Source organism: Phyllostomus hastatus, unplaced genomic scaffold, assembly GCF_019186645.2.
Source record: "Phyllostomus hastatus isolate PE091 unplaced genomic scaffold, TTU_PhHast_1.1 phas_contig_86, whole genome shotgun sequence".
In the NCBI taxonomy this organism is placed as follows: Eukaryota; Metazoa; Chordata; class Mammalia; order Chiroptera; family Phyllostomidae; genus Phyllostomus; species Phyllostomus hastatus.
The window spans coordinates 18,163,072-18,175,708 of NW_025333977.1; the positions used below are offsets into that span (position 1 = coordinate 18,163,072).

Genomic DNA, 12,637 nt, shown 5'->3' on the forward strand with positions numbered 1-12,637 from the left:
TCGCAGGTTCGATTCCCAGTCAGGGCACATGCCTGGGTTGTAGGCCACAGCCTCCAGCAACCACACATTGATGTTTCTCTCTCTCTCTTTCTCCCTCCCTTCCCTCTTTAAAAATAAATAAATACAATCTTAAAAAAAAAGATTTGTTCTTGTTTTATGGTGAAAAAAAAGGGAGGCATAAATATTCTGTTTCTTTTTGTTATTCACATTGACATTAAATTCATAAATTAATTAGATGAAACAATATTGTAAATTACAGTATCCAATGTTTCAAAATCTAATCATTTAAAAAAATACCCATCTATGAGTGGTAATTCAAATAAACATCCAATTAAAAAGAGAATAAAAATACTTTTTAGGAAATAAATGTTGAAGTTATTTGGGAAATAGACTTGAAGCTGTAAATCATTTTAATGTGCATATAATTAATTGTCAGTTTTAAATTGTGAAATTTACTTAAATATGTTGTAGCTTTTTGGGTTTTGTAATGCTAGGTAAAATGCTAAATGATAGATGTGAGAAGTCGATATTATCCTTGTGGCATTTTTGTTCAGCTATTTAATAGCTTTCCTACTAGGCATGTAAGAGAGCAACCAATATTTTTGCCTTGATTTACAGGAAAATGAACACTCTATAAAGGGTAAATCTATTAATTAGAGACCTGTGCAACTTTCTTTCTTGCTTGTGTAATCGTTAAATTGATTTTTCCAGTCCATCATGTAATTGCTCCAGCGATGGAATCCTGCTTTCCACTCTTGTTCTGCTTCATCAATATTTCCTTTAAAACATAGAATAAATTGAATTAATCTAAATTTAATTTTTCTTTATGTTAATTGTAAAATAATTTTTATAACAGATGCGAGTTTTTTCAAGTACACTGCACAGCAATTTTTATTTTTCATTATTTATTATTAGCTTTTCTTACTACCTGAATAGCTTTTAATAAATTGTATGTCATATAATAATGCACATAATGTACTTGTATTAAACATATATAAGGTACAAAAATGTATAATACATAAAATGCAAACATTGGTGTATAGATCATATGTTGAATTACATTGCATTGCATATGTTTGTTTTGTTTCTAAAAATATATATAATATTCATTTTATTGATTACCCCACTCATAACAAAAATTTTAATACAACTTACTTACATAAGTAATTATAATTCAGAGTATTATTTCTGATGAAATGTTTATATCACTATATATTTGCAGAGATAACTTTGCAATTGGCACTCTGTATCAATTTTGCACTCATCCAATATCAATATATTTTAATTCCAAACAACAATTAGTTGTTAAAAATAGTTTATTGAAACTAGTATTGGAAAGCCATTTATTAATTGCTTTGCAAATTAGAAAGACTACTAAAATAATCTCTGCATTCAGTAATTTGCAAAGTACATTCATGTATCAAGGGAGAGAGCTGTTTTTGTCAAAAATAATGTGAGGCAATGAAGCAAAAATGGCCTATGTACAACAAAAATCTTAAAATCCTGACTTATTTGAAAGCATATATCTTGCATTAAAGAATAAAGTTTGTGAACAATAGAAACTTTAAATTATAAACTTTTAAAATCATATATTTATATTCCAGATATAAATAGTCTAGAAGATGCTTTTCATTATTTAAATTTATAAGTGGTTTATACCTCTGTAGCTATTTTCCTTTGTAAACATTTAGGATGGCAAGCTAGACATTGATTTTTAAAAAATTTGTTACTTCTATTTTCTTAAAAATAAGACTTAGACTTTTTTAAATATATAATTTTCTGTGAGGAATTTTAAATAAATGATTATAAATTTTAAGGTATTAATTTAGAGAAGACAGTTCATATGTTATACTGTAATAAAATATACATACAAGTACCTTTCTTTCATTTATACAATAATGAGGTGCATTCATTGATTCATTTTTAGTTTATATAAAAATCAAAATACTTAAAACATTTGTACTGCCATCAAAATATTCTCTGTAATTTAGATTAAACTGAGGTTTGCAATGTTCATAATGTTTGGAAACATTCAAATATTTGAGAATTTATACAAAAATGTCCAATTTTTATGCAAAAATTACTTTTAACGTTCAATGACTATAAAGGCTCAAAAACATTAGATGTGGGAGAAAGATGTTTAATATCATAACCAAATTAGCCATTTTGTATTATTTCTTATGATAACTATTATGTTTAAAATGCTATATGCATGGAAGAAGGACTAGAAAGTTCAGAAAAAACAAAGTATTTGATATAACAAATAAATTATTGGCAATTTAGCATTTAGATCATAAATTCAAATACTTAGAGAAATTGTCTCAGATATGATTTTCTTTTCTTATTGGGATAATTCCAAAACTATTAATTCATATACAAGCAAATTTATTTGCTTATGTGTCATAATCAAATCTCTGTGTGATATATTGTATTGACATACTTAACTTTATATTGTATAAATGCTCTGCAAACCTGACAATATTTTTCATTTGAAAGTACTGAACTTTGACTGAGATGATAAAATATAAATAATTTAAATATTTTTAACAGACTTCAGAGAAACTGAATATGCTGAAATAATATTTTGAGTCTCATGACATAAATCAAAACCAAAACTGAAAGTTTTTCTCCTCCCCTCACCCTCTCCAAAACGAGACTATTACTTAAATGTTCATAGATTTACCATCTGTGAGAAGTAGATTACAATGTACAAACAGCTCTAGCCAGTGTGGCTCAGTTGGTGGAATGTCTTCTCATGGGTCAAAAGGTCACAGGTTCATTTCAGGTCAGGGTACATGCTTAGGTTACAGGTTTGGTCCCCAGCTGGGGTACATTTGAGGAAATTGATTGATATTTCTCTCTCACATCATTGTTTCTCTCTCTCCCCCCCCCCCCTTTCTCTTCCTCTCTAAGCATGTCCTCGAGTAAAAATATAAAAATAAAACCCCTCCAAAAAAAAGCCATGCAAGGCACTACAGTGTGAAATAAAAAACATCAGTTTAGACTTTGTAGAGACATGGGTTGAAATTCCAGATTGAGCACTTATTGTATAAGTGATAGAAAGAATTTTCAACTTAGGTCAATCCTTCCTCCCTACAGAAACAGTAATAAAAATAAAGCCATATTTTGTCTTGTCAATTAAAAAAGAGCAACATTTCAAAGGAGCTGATTCTATTTAGTCAAGTATGACAAGTTAAAAAAATAAATCAACACTAAGAGGTAAGTCAATCCAAAATTGTTAACAGTTCACATTTGAAGAAGAAATTAAATTGATATTGAATTTTGTTGAGCATTATAAGAAGACTATTTTATGTATTTTGAGAGTTCACTGAAAATGTCTTCTGCTCCTCTTACTACTTGCATATTTCCATATTTGTTGACAAATTATTATAATTACTGAGAAATACATATTCTTTATGCAGTATATCAGAATTTATTAGTTTTCCTGCTATAATTTTGGTTATGTGATGATGTAAAGGGACTTACATAAACTCAGGCTAGGCTTTGTGAAGATTTCATAAATAAAGTGAAACAAAATTGGAATTTTATTTAATTATAGGTTAGTACCCATTTTTGGTGTTGTTGTTGTAATGTTTTGTTTTGTTTTTAATGAAGGATAGAAAATCCAGAATTTGGAAACAAAAAACATTTTGATTTTTTTCTCCAAATCAGTTTTTCACTTTCATTTTTTGGTTTTCATTCTTGCTAAATGATTAGCAAACAGAAGTACATGATTCTTCTAAGTAACCAATCCGAGTGGTAACTCAGGTCTTAAACTTATATGTGGTCTTCTTTAGTTTTGACAAGTAACAATGTGTCACCATTTATTCAAAGGCCAAAGGAGCCAATGGATATAATATGTGAAACTGAAATGTTTTCTTTTCTTTTAAATAAATACACTCTTTCGCTTTTAGTGAAAAATGTTAATTTCTTGACATTGACTGGGTAATTTCTCTATTTTCTTTTTCCCCCCAATGAGATTTTATAGTTAAATTTTTAATGAAAACTCTGAGTGTGATAACATTTGAAACAAATATTGTACATTTTATCTCTTGCAAGTGCACATAATAATAGCATAGGCATGTGCTAATGTATGGTTGGAAAGTTAAGTGCTAGAATTCATGTGTTTAAACAAGTTTTAGGGGTTGTTTTATTTGAGAACATTTATTGCTCACATGTAAACTACTACTTATAAAGCTTACTGAATTTTCATCTCAAGTGAGGTAAGCATTATTACATTTCTCCTTTTAAAAAATCCAGTCTTTAATCATGCTTTGAAATTTTACTTGTAGAGCTTCCTTTTTTAAAACAATATTTTCATTAAAGTTTCCACCCAGGTCATCTGAACAACTTCAATGTTCAAAACATCAAAAATTGAAATGTTTGAAGTTTTGCAACTTGAAAAATATAAAGTTCGATAAAAACATGTGCTTTTAATTTTCTAAACACCTTCATAAAATTATTTATAAAACCTAAAAACCTTTAATTTTACATTGTTTTTCTTTGTTTAAATGTAATTTTATTGTTAATGAATACATTGTTGATGTTATAAAACCACATGCATTTACTTTAAAATTTATAAAGTATGTTTAATGTAACTTTTTTGATAAATTATCTGAGATAAATAGTGCTGAGTTATTGTTATATTTGCAGGACACATGGGACTATTCCCAGAGCATGACAGTAACCCAGAGCTAGCAGGGCATTTCCCCACAGTGCTGCTCAAACTAAAAAGCTGTTCAGCACTGCATAAGAAGGAGCAGAAACTAGCTAAAATTTTTAATGTTTGTTTATTAAATCTACTTTATGGCAGTTTAATATTTAGAGATAGAGATTTTGAAGTACATCTACGGAAACTGCTAATTCTTAAATTTCATTTCATCAACAAATAAATTGCAATAGACCATATGTGCCTGAACCGGAATGGCTCAGTTTGGCTTATAATGAATTAGTTAGTCATTTACAATCCCTCCAACCCCTCTCTTAATTTTTCTCAAATGACGACCTTCTCATTTAAAATATTTTAAGTAAAGATTGGGAACCTGTTGTGTGTGATATGTTAAATGGTACCTCTTCTCTTGGCAGATTAAACATGTTACTTCATTGTTATTCACACCCAGAGGACACAAGGGCATCACTGTGTCTCGGCCAAGGAGTGCGGAGCCCATCTCTGGATATATACTATGTCACAGAACATTTGGTAATATGCAGAATGCTGGTATATAAGAAACATTTCCCAGACAGATGGAGTACATAATTATAATTTTGGTGAATAATGTGTGATAATCAGAAGGCATATTAAATAATAAAATATAGCTCCGAGGTGCCCCCATTTGCCTGAAACTAACCCCTTCCCTCTCTAAGGGGGGGTTAGTTTCTAATAAGAAACTAAACATATCTATTAATTTGTGATATTGAATATATAGTTTGAAAATTACAGTGTTACGATAAACAGAATGATAAAGTGTAAAGGAAGTGGCCAGCAATATGTCTGAAGGTTGAAAGTCAGTTTACTTTTATTTGAAAAAATTTAGGTAGAAATTGCCTGGAAGAGTCACGTGTATTATAAAACAAATGGTCATTTTAAACCCAGGCATTGAATTGGTTATGTATGTTATTTTTTTACTGTCACAAAAAATGTGATTATTCACGTTGGATGTTCAAGTTGATTTAAATAATTTTTCGCTAATAAATTTTCAAATAATATAATATTTGAACCGATTTTCTTAGTATCTCCCTACATAATTCTAGAAAACCACTCCTTGAAGATTAGTTAACTAAATTACTATCCATTTACTGCATTATGCAATATATGTACATGTTCTTAGATAAATGTCTCCAAGTTCTGAATACATTTAGAAATATTTGTATTGTTTTAAATGTAAATTTTAGAGTTTTCTCTTTTAGAAATTAAAAGTTCCACTATTTATCAATAATTTGTTTTATCTCTGAGTATAAATTATATTTTGTTCTAGTTGTAGTTATAGATATTATTTAGTTTATGTATTTGTTTATTCATTATCCATGAATTAATTTCACAAAAAAAATAGCTGAATGGCCAACAGTACCCTATTTTAGTTCCACAACTGTTTTATGTTCTTCTAGGGAAAATTTTATATTTTACGTTTATTTGTTTAACTACAAAAATGCTACTTATGTAGTAAGCTCTCAAACATAGCCAAACACACCCAAACTTGCTGTAGGAAAGTCGTTAATATAATGGACTCATTGGAATCAAGTAATTAAAATGTTACAGATTAACACCATCACCATGGCCTGGATAGTCTAACTTTTCCCTCTTTTACATAACCCACAACCAATTATTGAACTAAATACTAAAAACACACACTTGTTATTTCCAAGATTTTGGGAAAAAACAGTGTCCAGAATCGGCATTGTTGATCACGTAGCTTAGTAAAAACTTTTGGTGACTCTGTGTTCAAGGTTAAATATTTTTGTTCAGTGCTTTTGAAGACAGGCCAGCTTGTACTGCTATTCTGGGTCCCATCTGGATTTCTAAATCAAAAGAAAAAGACATTATAGCTCCACTGAAATCATTGTTAGATAAAAAAATATTGTTTTAAAAAACCAGAGGTTTTTAACAAGTCAGAAAAATTTGTGGATCTGGTTTAATGAGGTCAAGCATAAATGAACTCGGATGAATGTTTTCAGTACCTCGAAGCAGTATGTTAGTTAAAATTGTAGGAAGTAAAATTTAGAGAACTTTTTACATGCATCTCTGCATAACATTCATGGAGAAAAACATATTTTCTATTCAATAATGATTTTTTTAAACATGCTCAAAGGTTAGTGTTATTATTTTTTTCTCTTTTCCCTTATCCCAGGCTCAGTCTTTTCACAATGAACATTAATAACATCTACTAAACATCTCTTGCATCTATCTCATTCTGTTTGTTGTCCTTATTGCCTGAGTATGGGACCAATTACACATCTCCTTATTATGTAATAAAACATTACTCTAGGAAACTACCTTTAGTCTCACTTTTAAGTTGATCTTACCTTCTTGAAGATCTGTTCACAGAATAAAATGCTTTTAAGAATTCCAAGTGAGTTCAGACAAAGGTTAATAAATATGATGCCACTCATTCTTCCAAGCTTATTTTCAGATATTTTCTTCATAAGCCAGCCAACAAGAATTAGGAATAGTTCCTTAGTAATGTCCTTCTTTATTTTGATTTCTTTGCCTTTGCTCCAGCTATTACTTCTGCTTGAAAGTATTTCATTCCCTAACATCAATTGTCTGATTCAAAACTTGTATATTCTCTTTTTGTGATGATAATTTTCATACGTCTCATTGTATTTTTAATAGTCCATTTTTTTTGTTTTTCCATTGCTATTTTTTCTCATATGCCCTCTTCTACCTCCCCTCTACCCCACACAAAAAGACAAACACCGTATGTAGAATCGTATGAACAAACAGAACTAACAAGCAAAATAGAGACAGATTCATAACTAGAGAGCAAGGATGAGCAGGATGACAGTAGGATGTGGGGTTGAGCGGTGGAGAGACCCATCAAAAGAAACAGAACTCATGGACAAGGACAACTGTGCCATCATGGTTTTTAAATCAATAACACTTGACTCTATTTTTAGAAATTTATAGTTCTGGCTTCATTTACACCTTTGCAGCACTCATAATATAGTACTACCTTGGTCACACAAATGGCAACTCCAATAGTGAATGTTGTGAAACTGGCTCCAAGTAGAAAATCCATAGGTTTTCCATTAATATATATTTTAAGCAAGAATTGTGAGATAAACATTGCTCTAGGCACTAGAAATAGAAATAAATACAGGAAACATAGTCTCCATCAGCGTATGTACAAACAAGCATATCCATGAAAACAAAGAACCACGAAGATATGGTAGCCTAAACCAGACATAAACAACAGGCACATCATCTGAAGGGGGAGCAATGGCTACGTTTGAAAGCACAGTAACTGAAGGAATGAACTCCAGTTGAAGGAGAGGAGACGAGGAACTGAACAAGAATGAATAGTTGGGGAAACTGAAGAAAGGGAACAGAATTACAATGGGCAGAAATAATGAGTGTTTGTTTCAGTTCAAATATTAATGAAAACCTAGTTTTCTTGGATGCTAGGGTAGGGGAAATACTATTAGAGTTATAGTTTTAAGATGTTAGTGTTAACACATTAAAACCTGACAGTCTAGAAAAATGGTTTAGACTTTAGCCTGTAGGTATTTACTATTCTTGGGAGATTTTTTTACTAAATGGCTTACTGTGAGCAAAACATTTTTGAATTATTGACCTGGGGGTAATATCTAGAATAATTAAGAAACCTGTAAAGTAGTCACAGGTACTTCCATCATGAACAGAAGAGTGTGGTGATAAGGAGTAACAAGCCATTCCTTTCTCTTAGAGGCATTCTGCCTTAAGCAAAATCATATAAGAAAAATTCCAGTTGAATTTTCCTAAAAGTTCAGCACATAAAATTCTTCATCATTCAATACTTTGTGTATGGAAAGGAAGTTGGCAGTAGTGATAGCAAATGTATTTTCTTTTTTACCACAAGCCTGTGAACACAGTGGGTTTTGGAAAGAGAGGCAGACATTCATCCAACATGATTATCTAGAGGCAGATTTTTCATCAAGAACTTATATCAAATAAGCACCACAAATTTATATTTTATAATAGATGCAGACATACTCAACCATGAATTCAGGCACTTTAGCAATAACTAGCTTTTGATGGACTAGTTGATTTTACTTAAGAATTGGATGATTTAATAAGATTTATTAATAAGCAGAGCTATTCAAGCTAAACCCATAATATAACAAGATTGAAACCTCCTGCTTTAGAGTATTATTTGGGAGAGGTCCTGAAGCAATTTCTCCAGTTCACAGATGGCACACTTGTCTAGTTGAATTATTGAGTCTTTCTCCTTTCCTTCAAAGCTTTAGAAACTAACAACTACAGCTGCTGGAGGCTGGATGTTACACCGGGATAACCACCGGTCTGATTCGGTACAGCAATTCTTATGTTCCTAAATTGCCCACTTGCCTTCTAATTCCACTCTAATTAACTTATGGCAACATTTTAACTGCACATTCATTTCTGGGTTCTGCAAATGGTGACTTAAGCAGAGCTGACTTGTACTTGAGTTCAACAGTGAAGCAGTAATGACACTGCCAGTGTTGATTTAACAAACTTTGTCTCATGAAATAACTCATGACACTCCAAATTACAATTCAGAGATAATACAGTTCCTTTGCCTATGGATTCACATTGAGTTTTCAAGAAGTGATTGAAATAGCTACTGAAAAGATGAAGCATTTTACTTTGTAATTTGAAGAAATATACAAAGACTTTAAAGTTTAGCAAGAGATATTATTCTCTTCCTATCTGTAACAATTAAAAAATTTTGTGAAATACAACATATTTTCCAGATATATTCTTAAAATACATACAATTTTAATCTCAACATTGTAAGATGCATTTAAACATCTTAACTTTACTATTTTAAAAACAAAATCTGTTCTTGTAACAAAATAGAGAATTTAAAATGATAATGCCTAAAATTTTCTATGAACAAGAATGATTTTTGTTTTATTTTCACTATCATATTATTTTTGTACTTTGCAATATCTAAAAATCTATTATGCTTATCTTCTTATATAGGTCTGAAAAGTTTTACATTTTATTTTATTTAACCAAGAAAAGGCAGATCAAGCCCTGGCTGGCGTAGCTCAGTGGATTGAGCATGGGCTGGGAACCAAAATGTTCCAGGTTCGATTCCCAGCCAGGGTACATTCCTGGGTTGCAGGCCATAACCCCCAGCAACCGCACATTGATGTTTCTCTCTCTCTCTCTCTCTCTCTCTCTCTCTCTCTCTCTCTCTCCCTTCCCTCCCTAAAAATAAATAAATAAAATCTTAAAAAAAGAAAAAAAAAGAAAAGAAAATTTAAAAAAAAAAGGCAGATCATCTTTGCAACATCTGTTAGATGCTAGAAATAATAAAGTGGAGAGTAGAAATAATAGGCAATGACCAGTAAGTATCAGTGAGGAGGGGCGGCAGTGAGGGGGGTGTAATAATGATGGAGGCACCGGTGAAACAGTGACACTAATAAACAGGGAAGGATACACAAGACGATGCTTTTCCTAAGGTCGTGTTCTTGGCTTCATTTTGCATACAGAAAACTCCTAAAGATAAAGAGAGACATTTAAAAGAAGTTTTCAATGTGTTCCAGGGGAATTTTCTGTGACTGCAATACATTTTTGAACTTAACCAAATTTCATTACTGATTTGGTTTAATTATGTGTTCTAAAATCTGCAATATTATAGTTGACTAAAAGAGAGCTTTCTTAAATTGTTATTAATAATTATATATATTCTTAATTATATAACCAATCAAAATAAGTTTAGGACCCACTGAATTCTATTATAGCAACTTTGTAGTAATTCATTAATTCATTTCCAATATCTCAATCATACTGGCTCCATTTTAATCTACAAAGCTAATCCTAGATTGATTGGTTTTATAAAATTTCTTGTATTGAACTTCATGGTTTTCTACAGGCTTCTAAGATGAATCTTTAAAAAAAATGGAATAATTTAAATAATTTTTCTTTGTATACATATACAAATATGCCTGTTTCTGTTTGAGTCTTGTATAGTATACAGATTGCATATGCATATTTGTGTATATACATATATGTGTTGCATGTGTGTCTGTATTCTGCAACTCAAATATTAAAGAAACCAAATACAATTGAACAAATATTAGTTACATAAAAATTTAATTTATATTATAACATTCTATTGCACCTCACTGTAAGGATGCCAAATTTTATAAATAATGAGTACATTTTAAGCATTTTGCATGCTCAGCATCTATCATAAACCTAAACAGGAAGTTCAAAAATATTTGTTAAAATGTGAAGTGAATAGCCTTCAGAACTTTGGATATTTATTTGCATTAATTCAGTATCTGTTATAAATTATTAATTTTCACAGTATTAGTAAAGAGAAACTCACTTTACTCTCATATGTTAAGATAAAAAAGTCTTGTAAATATTACTTTAAAGATTAAAAACTTGAAAACTCACATTGACTCTTTAAGTGCCTAAAGATATAATAATACTATATTTATCTTCAAAGTCCTGTATCAGCTGATGAAAACTAATAATATGCATGAGTGTCTCTTAAGCCTGTTCAATTATGTCCTCCATCTAGACTCACTGTCTATACTGTTTTCCCCCTGGATGAATAAAGACAATAATATCAGTTACTAAAGCGCCTTGGAGTGTATAATAATGCAGTCATGCTTAGAGTACTCTTTATAAGTGGATTACTTACAATTTAGATTATATTTAATGCAAATATCTAAATCTAGTTTTTATTGGTTATTTGCTCCCTTCTATTACTCAACATTTTCTTTGAAAACTACAGAAATGAAGGCAGTAATTTTTGAGGAACAGTTCCCTAGATTCCTTAGTTTGTTGTGTCCTCCTCACTCCAACAGGTTTGTTTGTCTAGGCAGGAATCTGGTCACCCAAGGGCCAGAATTGCGTTGATACAGTGGGCACATTTGCAGTGATTCAGACATTGTCTATAAATGCCTTCTTGAATCTAAATATAATATGGAAGTAGAGTCCATGTTCAATTTGGTTATTTTTTAAATTATTTTATCATCCTTAACTACGGATTGGGATACTTTCTAAGCTTCTTCACAGAGAGATTGGAATATAGATCTGTATGAGAGAAAGAATAGAAGGGAAAGGAAAGGACGAGAAGGAAAGGGAAGGGAAGAAAAGGAAATAGAAGGGAATCCAAAGGGAAATATATAAACTGTGACTTTGTTACTAAATTTTCTGAAAAAGTAAAATACATCAGTGAGCCAAACTTTCTAGTGGAGGACAAAAAGGAGAGGAATATTTATTTCCACTCAACACTAATAAAAAGAAACAAATTACATTTCAGGTTTAAAAATATCATTAGAAAATTGAAGTACATTTAGCTGTACATCATCTTTCAATCTGAAGATTAATTAGCAACTCTAGTAACTTGAGACCTGCATAATATGGGGCGAGATTTCAGCACTAGAAATGGGCAAAGGCCATTTACATTATAATGCAGTTAGACATGTGCTATGAAAATGGATGCCAGGTAAAGCAAGAAGAAACTTTGGTCTAAAAAATTATTTTAAAAATAAACCTAAATACAACATACAAGGTGAAAATTCTTAAGTGCTGCCTTGTGTTAGGAACTTTGTCTAATTATTTAAAAAAGATTTTTATTACAATCATCTAACAAAGGACCTGGCACTGGTTGTTAGTAAGTGAGGTAAATTCAATCGTATTTGCAGGGAAAAGTACTAAAAAAATGACTTACACACAAAGATTATATGCCTTTTAATCCAAATCTAAATCTTCCAACATATTTTCACCTTTGCTAAGATGTAATTTTTGTTCTTCTAAACTTACAACTAGGAATCAAATGTCCACTTTAAAATACATTTTTTTATGTTTTATTAGAACATTTGAATTTTCATTAGTAGTTAAAAGAGGTTTTGTACTCAACCAACTTTCCTGAATACTTCATGAAAGTCATTGGGGGTGAGTCATGCAAACAAATCAATTCCCAGTGCAAACATT

The 12,637-nt window shown here is 30.7% G+C and overlaps 1 protein-coding gene across 5 annotated transcripts in view; it reads right to left on the minus strand.

Moving 5' to 3' along the window:
• The window catches only part of BCHE (butyrylcholinesterase), a 74,397-nt gene that overhangs the window by 30,917 nt on the left and 30,843 nt on the right, over positions 1-12,637 (minus strand). For 4 of the 5 annotated variants that reach the window (XR_006787223.1, XM_045851962.1, XM_045851960.1 and 1 more), the window contains 2 exons: positions 6,350-6,516; positions 662-778 (listed from right to left, as the gene is read on the minus strand). Coding sequence is in view for 4 of the 5 variants with exons in the window: in XM_045851962.1 (XP_045707918.1) it covers positions 662-778; positions 6,350-6,516 (284 nt within the window). In the remaining variant the exon portion in view is untranslated. Of the gene's footprint in view, positions 1-653; positions 779-6,349; positions 6,517-12,637 lie in introns of those variants that run through there. The other variant, XM_045851963.1, reaches the window with a different exon arrangement.